At 36.0% G+C, this 22,746-nt stretch overlaps 1 protein-coding gene across 1 annotated transcript; it reads right to left on the bottom strand.

Annotated features, from left to right (window-relative positions):
* Positions 1-1,019: 1,019 nt before the first annotated feature.
* Positions 1,020-21,981, bottom strand: LOC140163043 (protein archease-like). Its single transcript, XM_072186387.1, has 9 exons — positions 21,667-21,981; positions 20,311-20,450; positions 18,528-18,552; positions 17,125-17,167; positions 16,283-16,361; positions 10,332-10,414; positions 7,750-7,802; positions 6,468-6,504; positions 1,020-4,321 (listed from the first exon to the last, which is right to left on the bottom strand). The coding sequence occupies exons 2-9, from the start codon at positions 20,438-20,440 to the stop codon at positions 4,232-4,234; spliced, it is 540 nt and encodes a 179-aa protein (XP_072042488.1). The 5' UTR covers positions 20,441-20,450; positions 21,667-21,981; the 3' UTR covers positions 1,020-4,231.
* Positions 21,982-22,746: the final 765 nt, after the last annotated feature.

Genomic DNA, 22,746 nt, shown 5'->3' with positions numbered 1-22,746 from the left:
CCAAATTTTTTCGTGAAAAAAAAAAAAAAAATTGTTTGGCCAAAAAAAAATTTTATTAATTTTTAAAAACTAGATAAAAATATCTAGGGACCGTTTTTTTTATTTTTTTGAATTTTGACCAACTTTGAGAAATTTGCACCAAAAATGGTCAAAAAATGCAAAATTTTCAAAAAAATCATAAAAAAGCCTGATTTTCACCCAAATTTCAAATATTTTTGGTGAAGTTGGTCAAAATTCGGTCCCTAGATATTTTTATCTAGTTTTTAAAAATTAATAAAAAAATTTTTTTGGCCAAACAAATTTTTTGTTACGTTGCACGAAACAATTTGGGCCAAAAAAAACTGTTTTTTGGGATTTTCTCCAAACATGAGCATTTTGGCCCAAATTGGACCTCACAGATGAATTCATCAAGTCATTTCCATTCTAAAATGTATACTTTTATATTCTTTAGACTAATAATTTAGCAGTTATGAGGCCCGAAAGTTTTCATAATTCCAGGGTTCAGACCAACCTTAATAAAATGGGATGCATCATGTTGCAAAGGATTCTGGGAGGGTAAGGTATCTTCTCTAGTTCTAACATAAATATTGAGTCTTTTGTACTGATGATGAGAAGATGTTGTAGTGTACTAGAACTGCTCACTGCCAGAAGTGGGCAAGTGGGGGTGAGTGTGTAGATGAGTACAATATGCCGTGTGTAAATTGCCAAATGTTCACATGGCAGTTATTGCACTTACCCACTTCTGTCACTGAGCAGTCGACTTACTTGATTTGATATCAGGAGAGTGACTTAACAAATAAAATCATAATTCTTTATGATTGTTCGCTTCGTATTGAAGATGCATACCAGCTTGCGGTAACAAAGTAATGAGGTAAATGAAAAGCTAAATAATAAATTTTAAAAATGTGAGATTGCACTTTCTCTTTGGTTAACCCCATGGGCACTATGGTCTTTAATACAGAGACCCTGATTGGTTGATGACATGATAAAACCACCTGAGTAACCAATCAAAATAGAGCTTTTAGATCTCTCATTAATTTTAAGCTTAGTCTCTTTCAGCCGTACTGACTATTCTTACCATGTCTCTGATTGGCTCAATACATGATATACCTCTCTTTGTAACCAATCAAATAAGCCGATAATGCAGTGCCCAAAAGTTTAAAACCTGAGCTATAAATATCACAAATTCTTTGATGGTGGTATCTTAGTCAATAAAAAGAAGTTCCTTTTTCTAATTGGCTTTAGAATGACTTAAACAGCTCATTTGTAGTTGCTACTTTTTACGCAATTACTTTATTATGGTGCAACATGTATTTTGGTACAGCTAAGTACTGAACAGCACTATCATTATACTACAGTATAATACTGGCCATATCAATAGTTTCAAAGCAACTACCGTAAAAACTCGATAGTTAGCATATATGCTTACTATTGAGCGCTTTTAAAACATGAAAACATGAAGAGCCCCGTCCACAAAAGTATAAAGGGTTTTGAGCAAATCATACGAAGAAGTAAACCTGCAAATGTGTGTCTCAACCCCATTAGCTCAGTTAGTAAGGCGCTGGACTTGGTGGTACAAAAGGTGGTACAAAAGCGCTCGATAGTAAGCACATATGCCAACTATTGGGTTTTTACGGTAAATCTTGTATGTTGTCAGAACATTTCACTGGAGTGGCCTGCTTTTGTCTTTTTAATGTCAGCAACTCTAGCTTCTTGCTAATAACAGGCTACTGTAAAAGTCAATATTTTCGCGAGAAGATATTTTCGAGATTTTGACGATTTTGTCAATTGCGCGAGAATTAAATTTCGCGGTTTTGATATTGATACAATACAATAGAAACCTAATGCAAAAGGTTATTTTTGCGAGTTTTTATTTTAGCGATTTTCTACTTTTACAGTATTCAAATCCAAACATCCACTAAAAAGACATGAGTGCAAATTTTAAATGGGGGTTACCTGAATGGGTGACTCCATCTACATCCTCTGTGTGGAAGATCACATCTTCTAATAAGGGGATGGATTTCAACTGGAATAGCGCAATTGCATAGCATGCTGGTTCTATTCCTTTGTTCAATCGATAAATCGTCACTGGGTGGGAAAAACCTCATAATGTACTTTTTGCCCTTGAACATGGATGAAGCAAACAATTCAACATAAAGTCTACACCTACAAGGATTTATCCATTTTCAAGGGCCAAAAGTAAAAATCAGGCGTTTCCTGTATGTACTTTTGGCCCTTGAACATGGATGAAGCAACCTCTTCAATATAAAGTCTATACCTACAAGGCTTTATCCATGTTCAAGAGCCAAAAGTACATGAGGTTTTTCCCGCCCAGTGACGAAATGTAGAAAGAAACTCGATAGTTCACTATTTTTCAGGATGACATAAGTCTTTACAACTCCACCAGCTCAAGCTCTTTTCTATAAATGAAACCATCACTACACTTCAGTGTGTAAAATTTGGCAAAAAAAGCAACTAGTTTGCAAGGACAGACTGCTCCTAAAAGTAAGGCAATAGAAACAAATTAGTTCAATCTTTTAAGCGACCATCGATGCTTGCTCGATCCTTATTATTTATGAAACCAATTAATTTACTATTGTTAATTGCGATAAAATAGTAATTTTTTGCCTGTAGTAATATTGACAAATATAAATTTAGCATTCTGATTAATTAAATGATAGTTCATTACTAACAAGCATTGAAGTTTCTGGTGCCTAACCTATCCTGCCTGAAAGTAACCAGTCCATACTATTTTATGTCTACCTTTGATATTGATGTATTGGTGCTCAGGCGCTCTCTTAGTGTCTAGTGTTATCACCAGTGTACCAGACAAAATTTCCAAAGTGGGCAAAATTGCAAAACCCTTCAGCTGACACTCTGCTCAAATTACTTTACCTGCACATATGAGTGCGTAGCGTGCGAAAATCAGGGTTGTTGATTTTTTTGATTTAAATCGGATTTTTTTGATTTAAATCGATTTTTTTGATTTTTTTTATTCCAAGAACTGCTATACCCCATAATAAGTTCAAAAGAGACGAGTGGAATGCTAGACATATGCACAATACTATCAGGTATTTACAAAAATTCAAAACATGTTTTTACATGTGAAAATTTCAAAGAAAAAATTTGGCAAAAATCATGAGGAAAAACCTGTTGAATTCGGCACCTTGGAGATGAATTTTTAACAAAAGATAAAGTGACATCATTAAGGTATTTTAATTGTATCCAAAGGTTGTAGAAACATCAGGAATGATGTAAAACAGTCAAATTAAGAAAGAAATTAAGTTATATTTATCAAAAATGGTAAAAAATGAAAAAAGTTGATTTAAATCAGTGATTAAAAAAAAAATCAAGTGATTTAAATCGCGATTTAAATCACTGATTTAAATCGGGCATGTGATTTAAATCAAACAACCCTAAATTTGTCATTTTAATGCTGAAATGAGCCAAAACAAAGATAATTGTGGCCAAATAAGAGCCAAACGACAGATGAACATCACAAATTTTGTCAATTTTGTCCCGGTGGTAGGGATGTTCATAAAAGTTTGAAGTTCAATATGTTTAGCTGAAAGTTCTTTCATTTGAAAGAGAATTAAATTACCTAAACGATAAGGGGTCAATCATGTTTCTAGTGCATATACTTTTGAAGTTACAGACAAAAATAGTGTCATCAAATTGCCCAAAATTTTGTGTGTGAAATTGTGACAGCAGGCACATGTACAATGCACACTACTGTATGTGACCCCAGATGACCTCCTATTCTTTACTGTAAGAAAGCTGTTTTGGATGGTCTTGATTTACACACAAATTGCTTTTGAGCTAAATCGAGCGTCGACTTGGTGGAACATGGATTGCACTATGTGATTGTTTATGAATCCAGTATCATGCCAGTACCAACATAAGTCAACATCACTTTAGGTTTTGGTTGTCAAAAATAATTTTTAGTGATTTTCTGCATTGAGCCCCACAGTAAAGCCATTTTTGGACCGTACATGCACATTCCACTTCCCTATGGACAAATAGCGCCGCCTATAGTGTGTGATGTGAGCTAGCCTACTGGTGGGTACGCCACAAATTGTTATAATGGCAGCATTTCAGGGCATCCTTCGGCTGGTTCAGAAAATATCACATCCGATGATGAAGTATATATCCCGTCTCGGATGTGCGGACGGATGCCATTTTACACACTGCTACAGCCCCATCAAATTCATATGTTGTTAAAAACTAGTGTCTATATATCAATAATAACAAAACAGTCATGTGTTGGTTTGTCTTCATAAATGTTCATTGCAGAGTAGGTTATGGCTTTCACTTCTGTGCCCTGAAAGGAATAAAAAGAAGTGGACATACCAAAGATAAATAAAAAGAAGAGAAAATACAAGAGATAAAACCCTTAGAAAACCGACTCCACCGTGGATGGCAAGATAGTGTACCTGCGGATTATTTTGCGATGCATCTAGTAAAACTTCAATTTAGAGTGCCTGTTTGTTTGAGTCTTTGCATCTAATACATTGTGCCAGTAATAAATGCTAAGTAAATCTTAAGCTTAAGGTTAGCAACTATCTTAAACTATTGCGATTTAGTAGTTCACAGCATCTTGCGAATGGTATTGAGCTTTGGCAAAAATTGCATTGATCATTTCATAGCGAGTGTGTAGAAGAATTAAAATATCACAGATATACTTTTGTAGGTGCTGTCGTTCTTGAGTTATGTTGTAAAGAGGGCTGAAACAACAACACTTTTGTAAAACGCACATAACTCATTATCAAGCAAGTTTTCTAAGTATATGATTTGTAAAATGGACTTTTGCAAAACATCAAAGTGTTATTTTTCAATAATATATTGATTCAGCTAATGAGAATCAATTTTCTGGCTGCCTCGACCAACAATACCTAGTCTACCCTTAAAGATGCAAATTATCATTCAATTTCAGACTTTTTCCACCGAGAAGTGCCGTGTCTTCATGCACGACAAACCAGTATGGTGCATCTAACATAGGGTAATTATATGAGTCGGTTTTTGTTGGGTTTAATTTCTTTGGGAATGCCACATTGGGCAATAAAATTACATTTTTGGAAAAAATTTAATATATATTCTATTACAAAGAAAAAAATGAATGAAAAATGACACACATCAGGCAATGAAATTACATTTCTTCAAACAATAACTGAAAATTATTTTCGAACTGTATCATATTGTTAAAGTATGAATGACCTTGCATTTCAACTCAATACATAAATGATCAGAAAAAATAATTAATTTTAAGATTTATTTGTCCAAATCTGTAATAAGATTTGAATTTTCAAAAACTCATTTCACACTTGAATTATGTTTTGACTCATAATTTAGAGAAAAAAAAGGAAGAAAGAAAAAGAAGAATGTGTGAGTATTGTTAATGCTTTTAGTATGTGCAATTTAATGCTCTCTGTGCTAGCTATATGCTTCGACATAAAACAGTTTTGAGATTTTTTTTTCAAAATATCAAAAGCTATCTCAAGAACTACTGTACCAATACTAGGCTTGTTTGTACTCATTTTAATGCATTTTTCATGCTGAATCCAAATATGATTATGAAAATGTACATTTCTGAAATATTTGAATTTTTAAAGAAAATTTACAACTTGTTGTCTGCAGTCGCCATCAGCGTGGAGAGAGTTAATTTGTGACCATCCTCCACAACTGAGCCCGGATGTCACCAAGGCCACTATTGAGATATGCTCCATCGAACTTAACAATATACAATAGGAAACAAAGGATTTATTGACTGTTTTATTGATTTTTCACTACTTAAATGTCAAGTACTATAGACATGATACATCATTTTAAAGCTAATTTCAAGCAGAATATTTTGGTTGAATATCTCAAAAATGATGATTGGCGACTTCAGGGCTCAGTTGTGCTGAGGGGTCACATTTACCTATTATGTGCAGGGTGTAGATTGATGACTTTATTAATTTCATAAAATTTTAAATTACAAAGTATTTTCTATTCAAGGGGCTATACATGTCAGACATTGTGAAAATATAATTTCACTTGTAAAAATATCATTTCATTTTGATTTCTATTCAGCTTTTTGCATTCCTTTAAATCCTTTCATCATATTTGCCTTTTCCTTTGTCCTACTTATGTCTTATCTCTTCCTGCTCCAATTTATTTTTCCTTTCTCTCATTAACCATTCAGTTCATTTCTTCCTCATCTCTTTCTTTTGTCCTAATAATCAGTGGTATAGACAGGGGGGCTGTGAGAAATCCCCCCCCCTCCCCCATGATATGGTGACCGCTATGATATTTATCACTTTGAGGCCTTTTATGTGCTTTATTGCCCATTTTTGACAATTATGTTCAAAGTTTTCCCCCTTCAAAGTTACCATCCTCTCTTTCCCACTTCTGAAAAAGTCTTAGCTACTCCACTGCCACTAGTCTGAAAATATTTTTTACACAAAAACATAGACACACACAGTACATACCTGAGGATGTTTGCTTAAATCAAAGGTTTCTCCATACCTGCAAAAAATCAAACACCAAATATCATAATGTGAGTGAATCAACTCGATTCAAAAAATCATATTATACGGTATACCATTTCTCTGAGTTTAGTCCCATGTTCGATTATAGTTCCCCCCCCCCCCCACCCCCATTTTTAGAAAAATTACAATATCTGGTGTTTTCATCCTTTTATTCAAAATACAAAACATTGAGACTTATGAATACAATTAATGCAGCGGGACAATTATGAATGTCTTTAAGCAACAAATCAAATTCATTTTTTTAAGTCTTAACTATAAGCTTGTTGGCTGCCATTTTGAAATTACCATTTTGTATGTATGGTAATGGGGACTTTGTCTTTAAAATTATTATTAGGTTATATTGATCATATTTCCCAATCATAGTGCATTGTGGGAATGTAAAAGCCTCCTCTGATTCATGGTTGACATACGGGGGTAAAATGATCGCTCGGGCCCCCTTTTTTACGGGCACCCCTAAGGTATCTTTTCTTTGCTTTTATGGACCCTTTTAGGTGGTACTACACCCCTTGATAAATTTGTGACTATTTTTACATTTTTCTCAAAAACTAATAAAACACTGGTAACAAAAGTTGTGTATATTATAGGGGCAAGTAATCCAGTTACTACACTGGAATTTCAGTGACTCAAGAAAAGTAGTTATTGATTTATTGATCAAATATTGGTTTTCCCTCATTTTTGACTCTAACTCCACAACTATTGTCTGTGCTGAAATACAATTTTCAGTGCATAGTTGTAGTCCTTGCCCCTATAATATACATATTTTACTTGTCACCAATGCGCTATAATTTTTGAGAAAAATGCAAAAATAGGCACAAAATTGGCCAGGGGTGTAGTACCACCTTAAGGTGTGCTTTCTTTATTTTATTTTTACGGGCCCCCTAGGACCCTGGGCCCGGGGGTAACGCACCCCCTTAACCCCCCTTGTCGGCGGCACTGGATGGTGCATGATAAGCGGGGGGAATCACCCCCACTGACTACACCACTTATTACCCACTAATAATGATGTTTCTGTTTTCTTTGTAACAATAAGCTGAAACAAGAACAATCTTTAAAAAAGACAACGCCATGGATACAGATCATGTAGGTACTTGGAATGCTAGTAATTTTTTGTGAGTGACACAACTAACCGGGGGGAAATATCGGTATTCATTGGTAACTTGTATGAATCATTTAATATGCTCATCAGACAAAACACTCCTTAAACCAAAGAAATCTTACTTACCCTGTTGCTTTGATTTTGAAATTTTCTGCATCAAATTCAGTAATCTTGACTTCCTGTATCAAATGGAAAAGATAGGACAGTCAACTGTAATACTGCATGGTTATTTTTAATATGAACACTTTAACCTGGTCATATCAGAAATACTAAGTTCAAGACATATTTTTTTCCATAATATTGATACCTTTGTTCACTGTATGTGACCAGTTTTGCTGTTTTCTTTTTATGATGCTTTTATGCGCTTTCAAGCCGTTGGAAAAGTCACACTATAAATGAAGTAAGTTTAAGCCATGTTGTAACATTTCCAAAATAATAAAAACTAGAAAATTCTCTTCCAACTGACCAGCAGGGAACCAAAGGATAGATCCAAAAGGATACAAGGGTGTCACACCAACAATGTTTAAATCAGAAAAAATGTGACACAACATCCAATGGGGGAAAAACATATCAATACACAAAGTTAAAAATAACAATTATAGGTTTGTATTATTTTCCTTTCCACAAAATGTTAGTTTTCACTGTCACATATGCCCCTTTTTAATTTTGCCCCAAACAGATTAGGCAAAACAAAGAAAATCTTAAAATTGGCGCATATGCCGCCAATGTGCGTCACTCTGTCTATAGTGACTGAGTTCGGTCCTTTTGATGTGTTATGTGAATGCAAGAAAGTTCTGTGTAATAGCTGCCTTAAGTTATTAAAAATGTGTAGTGCTCACTGTTAAGGTGGCGAGTCTAATGGTAGTGGGACTTGAGCTGCCTCTAGGAGTCTTCTAGGAGCAACTTAAGTCCCCTGATGGACAATCTCCAATGCCACATGAGACAAACATTTGTAAGAGCTTCTGAATTCCTCTGCAAAGCAAATGCAATGTCAAAATCTAACATGAGGCAGCCATTGCACTCACACAACACCATACGCTGGCGAAGTGATGTAATATTTGGATTAACTACCATAGCAATAGGTGAATTTAACTGAAAACAATTTTTGAATATGCCGCACTGCACTGGTACATTCTTGCGGAAGTTGCGGTACCTCTGCATTGAACCATTTCATGCTGACCACTCGCACCTAGTAAGATCATCATCAGTCGGCTGCGGAGCAGGCGACTACAAGCTTTCTCCAACTAATGCGATCTTGGGCAAGCGAAACAATTTTGTTTGGCTGCAGCATCCTTCAGTATCTCCCAGGAGGTGCTGGACATACTGTAAGTACAGTGTGCTGCGGCCGTCCGGTTTCCTCTTCCCATGTGGTGGAATATAAAGCGCATATTCTTTCACAGGCTCGCCATCTTCAAGGCGCAGTATATCGCCGAGAAATTTGAGTTGATGAATCTTGACTCTGGCACCCAGTGGAGTGGTGTTGGTCAGGTTGTAGATGGTTTCGTTTGGAATCCGATCCACACGCTTGATGTTTAACATGACTCTGTAGCAAGATGTTGCAAATGCATTGATCTTGTTTTCCATGTCCTTGGTAATTACCCATGACTCGCACCCGTACAGAAAGACAGTAACACACGTTGTCTGAAACAGCTTGATTTTTGTTTCGATTGGCAGGGACGGGCTTCTCCAAAGGCTTTCTTAGTTTCCAGAAAGCTGCCCAGGCTAGTGCTTTTCTTCTTTTTAGGTCTCCAACACTAGAGCCCATCTTGGAACCCAAATACCTGAAGTCTGTGACATGGTTGATGGTACTACCATAGACTTCAAGTGCTGGTTAGGCGTTACAGTTTGCAGTCATATATTCTGTCTTAGGTGCGCTGATTACAAGGCCTAAATCTGCTGCTGCAGTTGCAGTCCTAGTAAGCTGTGACTGTGCCCGGTCTATGGAAGATTCCAGCAGGGCAATATCATCAGCAAAATCCAGGTCATTCAGCATGTTGGCAGGTTACCTGCTTGACCGACGTGGGTAGGTAACAATTCCAGCGTCAATTCCAGAAGTTGATTTCATCAGAAGGTAGTCTACCAGGATAATAAACAGGAATGGTGCCAACACATCACCCTGGAGCACTCCAGTTGTTACTTGGAAAGGCTCCGAGATACTGCCATCTAGCATCTACAATAACGGCACTATTGGAGTCTTTGTAGAGCACCTGGATGGCATTGACCACAACCTTTGGTATTCCATAATGCCGCAGCACTGAAAACATGACGGACCTGTTGATGGAGTCGAAGGCTTTTTGAAGTCCACAAAAGTGACTGTTAAGGGAAGTTGGTACTCCTTGAAGCCTTCCATGATCCTCCTCAAAATGTGTATTTGCTGAGCACAGCTGCGACCAGATCTAAAGCCAGCCTGGTTGCTTCTCAGTAAAGGATCAATGTGGGGTCGGATCCTGTTCAGAAGGATCTTGTTGTACACTTTTGCGGCAATGGACATAAGCGAAATACCACGGTAGTTTGTCATGAGAGAGAGGTCACTATGATAGTTAATCCGAATATTACATCACTTCGCCAGTATATAATATCTCTAGTCAAAAACACAAGCAGATTTTACTACCTTGCAGTGAGAGCAAAGTGCCCGAATGTGCGAGTCTCAGGCTCAATGCGTGAGAGTTAACAGCCCTGTTATACTGATGGTATGATAATGTACTAACCCTTGCAATGAAGAATGGCTCTGCTGAGAATAAAAACAACAACTCATCTAGAAAATGAAATAAAAGTGATTTCAGATCATCTCCTGTAACAAATAAAAGATATAAATAGCAGTTTAAATTATGGGAAACTTAAAATTTTACCAACATTACGAAAAGTTTAGCGTGCTGGGTTGAATTCTGGCTTGCAAAATCCCTATACAAGACTGCAATCCATAAATCAAATTTTGACAGGCCTTGGGGACTCTTGTTGATCAGAAATCTTGTAGTGGGTGAAATCAGTAATTGGATAGGTCATGGAGGTCAAGTGTATTGTTTATCAAGTTTCATTCATAACACATCTGCTGGTCCAATTACAACCTGAACTTGAACTTGAACAGGTCAGAGACACTGAAATTTAATACCAAACTGATACATGCACTATGGACCACAGTGGCCTCATCCCAATGGCATAGTTCAATAACCTCAATTAAACACTCATATTGCAAAATTTGACCTCTAATTGCGGAGTATGAGTTTGTGTACTCAAATTTTCAAAGGTCATTCAATGAATGTACAAATGTATTGGGGTTAAAGAACTGTGCCCTGATAGATGAACATGTTGTGGATCCTAGTGATGTATGTTGAGAGGACTGCTTGAGTTCTGTCAGATGCTTAAAGTTTTGTTCCGACTAGCACAGCAGCACTACACTAGCTATGTCAGGCTACTATACATGATATAATGTGTTTAAGGTTGGGAATAGCTATAGACCACATTGGCAGAGTTGAGAACCTTACTGCATCATCCACACTGATGATGAAAATCAATATGAAGTAAAGTTTCTTGGATTCGATTTGATCATCATTTAATCTTTGGTAGTATAAACAGAGAGTGCGTACAAAAACATGCTCGTCGAGATATGGTGAGTACATAATTTCAGTATATTCTTTTTTTTTTTTAAATGTTCAATATGTGAATAATTGTTATCCATGTGTAAAGTAATAAAAAATGCCATAGTATTAGTAAGGGTAAAACAAAATCATAATATGAGAGAGATTAAAAAGACCTTTACTGACTTCAAACTTTAACTGCATGTTACTGTCACATAATAAAATTGCAAACAATGCAACTGCCAAAATTCAGAAAAATAACCCAAAATCATTTTTGTTTTGACTATACTAGATAGGTTTTAAGTAATAGGTACAGAAACTTTTACATTAGAAATGACCTAGATTTTTTGCACATGTTTTGTTGTTATTTTCAACCTAAAATATTTGTTTCACACCGGGTTTCACACCTTTGTCAGTCAAATGGGAGCAAGTTCTTGAACCTTGTCATATAAAACCTCAAACAATGCAAATAATTGTAACTGCCAAAATTCAGAATATTAGGATATCTAGGCCTATTCGATCTTTTTACCATTTACAGTGCATAACCCTTATTTTTGCTTGTGATGTACTTTGCAATGCTTCAGGAATTCAAATGTGATACCATTGGTGGTGTTGGCGTTAATATTAACCTGATAAATGAAAACTATCTGGATTAATATTAGGCATACAAATATTTGAAATCAACATGAACATTTATTTCAATACTTATGTTAAACTACTTTAATTAATAGAATGTAAGACAAATTTTGCATGTAATATGAATGTGAACCAAATCAGGGATAATATTCACCTTAAAGTAGGCATATAGCAATGGCTCCAATGGAAACTGCAAGTTCAAAACATCATCTACAATAGTGTAGCCAGCAGTGGGCAGGAATCAGAGAGCCCCTCCCCCTGACAAAAAACAATTAAAGAGAAAAGTATTTCCCTGACAAAAAATGAAAGAGAAATTTGGGAAGTCAAAGGAAAAGAAAATGTTTCTATCCTTGACCAAGAAAACTGGCTATATGCCCCTGACTTTCTCCATTACAAACTTATAAGTATGATTGTGAACTTGACACACATAAACCATTATTAACAGAGCAAGAGTGCAGGGAGTTTGGTAGACTATTAATGATATGCATGCATTAACTGACCTCATTTAGGCCTACTGGTTTTAATAGGCATGTTTGTTTTAAAATGGGATAGACTCTTATGTTTTTTTTATTATATTTTGCAGGTTTTCAAAGAAGAGGAAGATAGAATGTTTGTGAAAAAAACTACTCATCAACCTTTGACTTGGATTCAACAATGTGCAATAATCAACATGCTTATCTCATCATCCACTTCCATTCACTGTGGAATATATTTTTTAAAAAGCGCAGTGATTTATAGTGCGCTACGCACAGGCACAACGCCTAGACGTTGATCCACAAGCCTCCGCACACTTTACAGAACAATTTGAAATATAGAAACGAAGGAAAGGCCTTTGTGTCACATCAAACAGTCTATTGACGTTGTCATCAAACTTGATTGTACATGCACCAGAATTATTTTCAGAATTGTGTAACTGCAAAGCTGACGCTTAAATCACTCCATCCATCTTGTAATACAGATCTGCATGCCATAAACCAAATGGAATAGATAAATTATCTATGAACATGGAAATATGTACTGTCATTAATGGAAGCGTAGAGGTCCCGGGTAGAGGTACATAACATTAAAGAACCATCCAGGTTATTTTAAGGAATACATCGAAGGCGACAATTATATCGTGGAACAGTGGCGTGAGAGAGTGCCTCTTATATTTTTCACTTGTTCGTAAACTGCATCATCTGGATTAGCCTGTTAAGCTATCAAAATTAATGCAAGGATTATATTGCATGTGACTATATATACAGGGCCTATGAGATGTATTTTTAGGATTTTCAATATCGATCTCCCCAGGGTGTAATTAAGCATCTTTATTTAAATTATCAATGTGGTATTACTGAAATCGTCTGTTTGGTTAAAAATTATTCTAAAATTAAGATTATTTGTGATGTGGTATATCGAAAAGCAGACACTCTTGGGCAGGATCGTAAATGGAGGAATAGCCAAAATTCTGCCTGGGGTGATTTTTTCACAATTTGGGTTTGTTGCGAATTTGTGATGTTATTAATGTTTAAAATATTGTCTGATAGTTTCAGACCGGAATATAACTGCCATCCTGTATTTTTTGAGACATTTTTCAAGGTTATTCCTACTCTCAACATTGTCAATAATATTTTTAAAGGCTGATATCTCAATTTCTAATTTTATAATACCGTAACTTACAAACTCAATATCTTTGCTAAGGAATGTCTGATTTCATTAGAGAAAATGGCATTGTGGAGCAAAATATCTCTAAATTTAAGATATGTAAAAACCTCAAAATTGGTAACCTGCCGAAAATTACGCCTATAGCTTCAGAACTAATAATTTTTTTCACAATATTGCAACATAGATAGAAGGATGATTCATTTTGATACCACATTCATTCAATTTCGTTCAATATTAAAAACACAGCAGTGTTTTAAAAAAAAATACCCAAATTTAAAAGTTGCAGCTAGATTTGTATTTATTTGAATTAAGCACAAAGATAATGGAGGGTTTTATGTGTCCCAATGCTGCATAATAATCATTGATCGTTGTAGCAGATGTGTTCTTAAAGTTACAATGAAAATAAAATGGACAATGTGTGATTTCTTTATGATACATGGATGATCAAAAGGCGCCATGCATGCATATATGTATATATCCTCAGTATGTTGTAGACAAATAATATTTGTAAAAAAATATTTCAGTAATATAAACAAGACCCAAGACACAAACTAAAATGTATGCTGTATTATCCATACAACCCAGATATAATTAAAGCATTTAAAATGTGGAACAATATACAATAATTGCCTTTGTCTCATATCTCTGGTGCAACTTTAAATTTTAAATTATTTGTTCAAATGAAGATTTTTGAAACAAAATTCTTTCTTTGGAAACTTCACTATTTAATCAAAGACCTGCCAACTGCAAGTTGAATAACCCAATTCACAAATCACAAATGGAATGTATAAACTGCAGCTGACCTGGGAGCTGACCTTCACCCTGAATTCAAGTCTGGGAGTACTACAAGTCCTTACTAGTAATTCTACTTAATTGAGTGTGACAGTAGGGGCAACCTGTTTTGACCCACCAGTGATTGTTTTAGTCCCATGTGAATCTGACTGGTGGGCTCAAAAAAGCACGCTACAATTTTTCGTAATGAAAATAATCATTGATGTCAGTTTCTGAATATTTATAAATTAAAAAAAAAAGTCCTTGCACCTATAAAGACAAGTGCTACAATCATCTGTGGCTCGCAATTGTCCGTATTTCGGAATTTTTTTTTGGGGGGGGGGGGCAAGACACTGGCATCTCTCTGAATACTAAAGAGATGATAATCAAGAACTGAAATAATATAACCATTTAGGGGGTACTACACCCCTGTGGTAAATTTGTGACGATTTTTGCATTTTTCTCAGAAAATAAAAACACTCTGGTAACAAAAGTTATGTATATTATAGGGGCAAGGAATCCAATTACCACACTGAAATTTCAGTGACTCAAGACAAGCCGTTCAGTATATATGATAGGAAATGAGGTATCATAAATAATAAACCGCTTGTCTTGGGTCACTGAAATTCCAGTGTAGTAATTGGATTCCTGCCCCTATAATATACATAACTTTGTTACCACTGTGTTATTAGTTTTTGAGAAAAATGCAAAAATAAACACTAAATCTATCGAGGGGTGTAGTACCTTATAATCTAACACAAATTGCTAAGCATCCAAACTGTCATGCTGCCATGTGCCTATTTAAAGCCTTAATTACGATCTTTTTAAATTTTTAGATTTTTCTTTTTTTCTTCTAAAATGATAATATGCAATCATTATGAAAGTTCCCAATACATTTGGACGCGAAAAACATTGGGAATTTGCAAAGAAACAACATCATAAACTTCACCTCTATCACTCGAAACATCTAGCACTCAGAGTTAGTCTCCCCTCTGGCGGCCAGTTTGAGTTACGCTCCTCCACATGTGGAGGGGCGTAACTAAGCTAATTTTGTAGGAGGCTACGGTTTGCGATCGTGGCCGACATAAAGTCATAATCTAAAAAAAATGTCGGACCAACAGAAAATCGTCCGTTTTACTACAAATAGGGACGAATTTGACAGTTTGCTCATAGATTTAAGTTAGAACATGTGTAAGTATTACAAATATGCCAAAAAATCGGTTTTGAAAAAAAAATAAAGGTAAATTCTGAAAAAAGATTGTACATTATGACTTTAAGAGAAAAAACCCAATGGGAATTGCTTTGAAAGGGCCAACTGGGAGGGGGAAGCAAGTTTCCCCCTGACTTGGAAAAACAAAAACAAAAAAAATATGATTTACACTTCAGCCAAAACCAACCTTTGTTGACCCAATTTAGAATGTTTAGCATTTAAACTGCAAATTTGTGTGCGCCTTTTCCCAGTAAAGTCATATTAGCAGCAGTTCATCAGGATACAATTCTGCCCCTCTTGGAAATTTGCCTGGTGCATCACTGGGTCTGACATGATACTTTATTATCCCCAAAGACATTAGAGAGATTGCGATTTCCAAACATAGCATCAAACATACATGGAATCTATTCAAAATCCTGTCACAGGAGAGTGATTTTGAATAGATTCCACACTACGCTCGATGCTACGTTTGGAAATCATAATCTCTATTACACCAAAGAGAACCTACTCAGAATTGCCCTGTGTGTAACGCTATGGTAAATCTGCCATCTTAGTTTGGCACGCATGGAGTCCCCAAAATAGTGTACTTCCGGAATTTATCGGCAGGGAAGTGGCAATCATCTTTATCCTATTTTTTACGCCCTGTTAAAATTGGAATCAGCATGACAAATGCATTCAAATAAACAAGCCCAGTATTGGTTCAGTTGTTCTTCAGATAGCTCTTGATATTTAGAGAAAATATCTCAAAACTTTTTATGTTCATGCCTACATTGTTGTAGATGGCTAGCATGCAAAACATTAATAAGTAACCTATAATACCTACCTTCTGCTTCTATTTCCTGTGTTTCCAGTTTTTCAACTTTCCTGATGTCTGTCATGTATGCAAACATTGCCATGGCATTCTAAAGAGAGAGAGAGAGAGTTAATTTTTTTACTTACTACAATGTCATATTATATAGAAGATAGGCAGGTACAATAACTTGAGTAGTGGGTGCTGGAGCATATTGCCATTATTGTTCAGTTTAATTATCTTAATCACTATTAAAAACACTTTTGGTTTTATTATTCCAGAAAAAAAAGTTACCATTATGAGTGCTTAACTATATCACAAATCTGTTTACGAATTTTGTGAGTACTATGCTCACGTACGCATATTACGCACAATTTCAAAAGGAATATAAATCCAATCCAAAGTCAAACATGAATGATCCTAGCATTTAGCTCTAGGTCTAGGGACACTCAAAATAAGAATAATAACATTTAAAAAGATAAATAGTATGGGGTATATCAGAAGGTCCAGGCGGTGGTGGATGCGATATCGTCATTTTTGACGTCGCCATTGGATTAACACACAATCATGAAATCTTCACTAACAATTCTAAATTTGTTATGTGGTGTCAACGCTAAATTATCTTACTCCAAAACTGTTGGGGTACGACAATGTACATGTACCACACTGTAAGTATATTGTTTTTCAATTTATAATTGCTAACCGTGTATTTTGAATGGGGCTGTCAGCCTTGTATTTTCGCCAGCCTCGAACGTCACATGTCCTATGCCGCCTGAGAAGGTCCTCTAATATGAGAGAGAGCCCTCTAATATGGAATTCTGTCTAGAGAGATGAATTTCTACTACTACATTTATTCTGATTTGGTAAACACTTACCCATTCAAATGATTCTTTGAGTGAGTCACCCCATGAATGTAACCTGCAAAGACAACAGACAATGGACATTGGAATGTAATTCTCTCCACATGGGTGTCGACTGCACACGACAAGTTCCAATTTTTTTTTCAATTCAAAAATTTGAGAATTGTAAATTTTCATGACCATATTTGGAATCAGCATGAAAAATGTATTAAAATGAGTACATGTATAAACAAGTCCATTATTGGTTCAGTGGTTCTTGAGATAGCTCTTGATATATTGTAGGCCTGGCATTTTCGGGTAATTTTGTACCCGGGTACCGCCGCATTTTTCAAGGCGGGTAACAGGGTACCAAATTAAAAAAAAATAAAAAATTCAATGCATTTTGAAATCATTAATAGACTATGACATGAATACAAATTATCAATTTTCATATTAAAAATACAAAACATCTTGACAATTTTTTTTTTTTTTTTTTTTTAGGTCAACCATGAATGATCCTAGCATTTAGGTCTAGGTCCAGGGACACTACAAAACCGAAAAAATAAAAAACTTCTTTTTTCTTCTTTTTTTTTTGAATTTGGTACCGGGAGGTATTTCCTACCGGGTAATGTAATCTCGGCGGGTACCCGTTTACCCGCCTGAAAATGCCAGCCTTAATATATTGAGAAAATATCTCAAAACTTACATCTTTTTAAGTTGAAGCCTACATTGTATTGCTAATGCTAGCAACCAGAGCATATTTAAGGTGCATTCAGTGATCCCATCGAATGTGTAAAAAAAAATTGTGTATAAATTGCCTAAAAGTGAAGAGTAAGACATTAAAATTGTCATATTTTTTAAATGAAACATTTCATCGGTTGCATAACATACAGACACCTTTTTCTCAATACAATTTCCTCGACAGGGTATTTATAAAAAGAAGAGAACTTTCGTTTTTGTAAAATTCACATGTCCATCTTGTAAAATTGTTTAATATGGAGCTTTTAACTAAGCTGTGTGGGGGTGTGTATGTGAAACATTTCTTGTTAACTCAGTCACTACATGTATATGATGCTACATGTACTGTACAGTCTCGCTATGTTTTTCTTCGCTACTGGAGTGTTAGGGTTAGTCTTCCACACAGGGAGTGTGAATTTCAGGATTACATGAACGGGTGACTCCATTCTACACTCCCTGTGTGGGAGATTAGAGTTATGTCTTCCATAGGGAGTGTATGGATTTCATGTAGAATAACCAGGGACAGGCGATTTGCGTGAAAAAAAATAGCAAATTCTGCGGAGATTGCGCGGAACTTTTTTTCAGTGCAAATCATGTATCCCTGCCCATAGGAAAAAAAATAGCCAATTGCGTGTTGATTGCCCAGAAAAAAAGTTCCGCGCAAATCGCTTGTCCCTGAGAATAACCCATTATATACTTACTGCACATCTGCTGTGTGGTCTAAATCTGTAAAAGATGATGGCAATATAAAACACAGAAAAAAATCAAGAAACAATCAATTCAAAAATATATTCAAAACACATGATTTAATTTCAATCTGGTCAACCTGATATACACATATGTGTGAAGGATGAACCAATATGTAACTTGATCAAGGGAATGAGTCACATGTTGACATAAATTGAAAACAGAGTTTTACATATTTTCTTAAGAGGACATTTAGAGCTTTCAGAAACTGAAAACCCCATGTTGATCGACTTTTCTTTGCTTGAGAAGTTACATCAATTTATCAATCACAGAAAACAATATAAAACAAAAGAATTTAAACACTTTCTTTGCCATTATCTCAAAATCAATATTAGCGACATCCGACTAATTTCCCTTGATCGTGTCACATATTGTGATTGAAATCTTCAGTCTCCAGCTAGGTTGTACATGTATGACCTTGAGTACTGGTGAACTTCCAGCATAGATGTCAATCGACAAGGAATGTCCTTTATGATTCTGTCCCAGCCGTGAGAAAGTTTTGCCCAGACTCCTCCAACTTGGTTGATGGATGCCTTCTCATCACTCACCCCTGTCTGTGTTTGCCTCCAAACGTGGACATTGTGTTTTGCTATCTAACCGAGGATGTGTGTATGATGTTTTCATCGCCTAACCGTGGACTAAAATGGCGGATTTTTTTTGTGTATAATACGAAACGGAATTTTAGCCATCACCCTGCGGATGGTAGTTTTTACACGTGTGGTCCTCGGTTTCAGGCAAACAGCGTTTAAAGCATCTAGCATGCATTTGAGGTCTTTTGCAGCAGTTTGAGACCGAGGACAGTCCTCGGTTGGAAGTAGGTCCACAGTTTAGGGTGAAAAATCTTGTGTGTGTCCTCGTTTGTCGGCAAACACGTACATTGTACGCACAAATACAGATCACCTCTTTCACACCTTGCTCATGCAACCAACAATGCTTACATGTATGATCCAAAATTCTGACATCTTTTGTGTCAAAATGGCTGGGACAGAATGCCTTATCGATTGTCATCTGTACTTATGGTCATCTGTGCCACAACTCAGCTGGAGACTGTGAAGGTTTCAGTCGCAACGTCAGTTCGTTTCGTCTGTATGTCTGCAGGTTGACCAGATTTGAATTAAATGTTTTTTTCAACATACTCAAGAGTCTACACAGTTTAAAACACATGCCATTTTAAAGTACTTTTTGTCCTTTTTTTCAAGAGAGAATGTGGTTGGTAGAATTCAAAATGTATATTAAAGAATAAAATAGTTAGCCGACATAGGCCTACATGTAAATCAACTTTTTTGTTCAGCCTAATGATCATGATCATTTGGTATAGCAATGGGATATTCCAGTTAAACTCCATATACCCCTATGGAAGACATGACCTAACTTCATTCCTAGCTAAAAAGAGATGCATACATGTAGTAGTAGCAGCCGACAAGTGCATCCTTGATGGATTTTTGGTAGGAGGTCATCTAGGGTCACATACAGTAGTGTACATTGTACATGTGCCTGCTGTCACAATTTCACACACAAATTTTTGGACAATTTGGTGACACTATTTTTGTCTGTAACTGCAAAAGTATATGCACTAGAAACATGAATGACCCCTTATTGTTTAGGTAATTTGATTCTCTTTCCAATGAAAGAACTTTCAGCTAAAAATATTGAACTTCAAAATTTTATGAACATCCCTATCCTTGATGGATGTACACATTGGATTTTTGGTACCGGTACAGTACTTTGAACACTCACATTCAAATTGACTCCCTTCTGGTACATGGTGTGTGTCCCCCTCCACCCAACCAGCAGGTGGTCCCCTCCCATCACCGTCGTAGTCATCATAACCGTAATCTTCTTCCACATAATCTTCACTCTCTGCCATCTCTTATTGCCTGCAAAGTTAATAATTGGATATAGCACTAACAGTTAAACACACAAAAATCGGCCTCAGCATTTTAAAAATAGATTCTTAAAGGAGATTTCGTGATCCTAACATCCTCTATTTATGTCATTTTTCATTAGATATCCACGAAAAAACCTATTCCCAAAATTTCAGTTGATTCCGATTTTTATGCGTTCATGAAGTTATGCATGATTATGTGTATTACACTGCTCCATAGACAATGCGTTGTAATTTCGTTCTGGTGCACCCGAACGAAATTCAAATTTCACGATATCTTTGCTAAGCGAATTAATCTGCAAGAAATTTTTTGTACATAAACATTATGTAGCCAGAGGTTTCCAGTGATATAAAAATCTCAACTTTTTTTGAGAAAAGTGTGGGGATGAGGCTGTGGATCACGAAATGCCCCTTTAATTTAAACAGATGTTGTTTTCGGGCAATTTCATTGATTCTTGCCTGTATGGGACAATAGAACACATCTGAGTGTGTATCTAACTGCTGTGTGTATTGTTTGCCTTGCTTGCACAGAGCATAAAATATTTGCCAACTCAACTGATCTCCATTATCTCACGCGTCATATTTTGCCTTTTGCTCTAAGGGGGCTGTCATTTTCTTCGGAAGGGGTGGGTCATAGAATTTTGAGACCAAAAATAGGGGGGGTTATAATTTTTTAACACCCAAAATAAGGGGATTATAGAATTATTAAGGGTTGGTGACTCAAAAATTTTGTGCGCACAAAAATGTACGCACAATCTTTAATTATATAATGCAAAATTTGTGCACCCTCTGAGCGTCTACACTTACGATCGAAATTTTAACGCGCTGTGCACACTTTCTTTTGGTTTTTAGTTTTGGGGCGCTCCGCGCATTAATGAATAATTTGTCTAGAGTCTATGTAAGCGGAAGTGGGGGGGAAGGTCATCACAATTTTTGACCCAAGCTAGGGCGTACACCCATCGTATGTGTGAGTTACGGCTTATTTCACAATGGTTTATATACCGGGTCCATACATTCGATGTATGTAGCTAGGTGGGGGTCATGAAAAAAAATTTATGACCCCCCCATCACGGCAGGCTAAATTTTTAAGACTCCCCTCTAGCTTGGGTGAATTTTTTTCAGTATATTCATATGACACCCCCGCAGAAGAAAATGACATCCCCCTAAAACATCAAAATAACTGTCATTCATTTTACATTATTACTCACACTTAATGTTTGCTCTGAAAGTAAATGGCCTGGTGGTAGGACAGGTTTCCGAATTCTAATCTAATAGCAGCTGCTTGAGTAGCCAGGTATAGCTGCTAGCTGCTATAGTATACTTGCTGTGATCACCAACAATGCACTTCAAAGTTCACTCAATTCAAGCTTAGGCAAGTCAAATCAGTCACCCGTCCAGAGTAGGTCATAAACAGTATCACTGGCTTACGTTCAACCTTTTATACATAAAACAAATATCTAGAGCTATTTCCGTCATTGAGATCAGCTTGTTTCGTGCGATTATGCAATCCAGAAAATAAACAAGGAGACGAGTTGTCGTTAGACAAACTTTTAAAGTGTTGCCAGCTCAATTATCATGATACTTGCTAAATTTGTTAGCAGTAAAATCCTTAGTTACCGGTACATGTGGTTAAAATATGTTGCAGATTTACAGCGAGAGTGTAGAGAAATTGCTGAAAACCTGGAATGCTGGAATTTATAGGGTTTTTTTGTTGATGTTGTTGTAAAAAGTGGACCAATCTCCCTAAAAATTTTCCTTTTTAGGAGTTGTGGGTATTTCGCCCACTTTTGGACCCGGAGGCTACTTTTTTGGCTCTTGGTTTTGATATTTTCAAAACTCCTTTTAGGGTATCAAATCCATAAAATGACTCGCTATACAGGGTGTCCCAGAAAAAAAATACCGGGTGAATAAATTTGGACACAAGTCGAGAAATAAACAAGTAAACATATAAAATTATGATTATGCGATTCATTTCAAGTTTGATGTTCACTCAGGCGCTCTTTTCGTACTTGCTCAACCCTTCCTAAAGTTTTTTTATCTTTCAATAACCCTTCCTAAAGTTTGCGTATCTCATTAAATTTAGTCCTCTTTTCTATTTTATAATTATTTTAGAATGCATTTATTATTCATGACAATATCTGAAACAACAGTTTGTTCGAGAAAACCTTGATTGGAAGCTTCCCAGCTTTAATTCTTTAGTCTCCCAAGAACATTTGACATGTGTTTGAGCCAAGAATGACAATGATCAAGTTCTTTCAGATTTACGGGTGCTTTTGCTATTTATGCAA

Source organism: Amphiura filiformis, chromosome 10 (assembly GCF_039555335.1).
Source record: "Amphiura filiformis chromosome 10, Afil_fr2py, whole genome shotgun sequence".
NCBI classification, from domain to species: Eukaryota; Metazoa; Echinodermata; class Ophiuroidea; order Amphilepidida; family Amphiuridae; genus Amphiura; species Amphiura filiformis.
Note: the sequence above shows the minus strand (reverse complement) of the source record. Positions and strands in the feature narration are given on the sequence as shown.

What these genes read in the sequence shown, in the direction of transcription:
- LOC140163043 (XM_072186387.1), bottom strand. Translation starts at nt 20,440, where the DNA reads ATGGCAGAGAGTGAAGATTATGTGGAAGAAGATTACGGTTATGATGAC. An exon ending in TCAAAGAATCATTTGAATGG is followed by an intron (nt 16,362 to 17,124) that starts GTAAGTGTTTAC and finishes CTCTCTCTTTAG; the next exon opens with AATGCCATGGCAATGTTTGC. An exon ending in AGCCATTCTTCATTGCAAGG is followed by an intron (nt 7,803 to 10,331) that starts GTTAGTACATTA and finishes CATTTGATACAG; the next exon opens with GAAGTCAAGATTACTGAATT.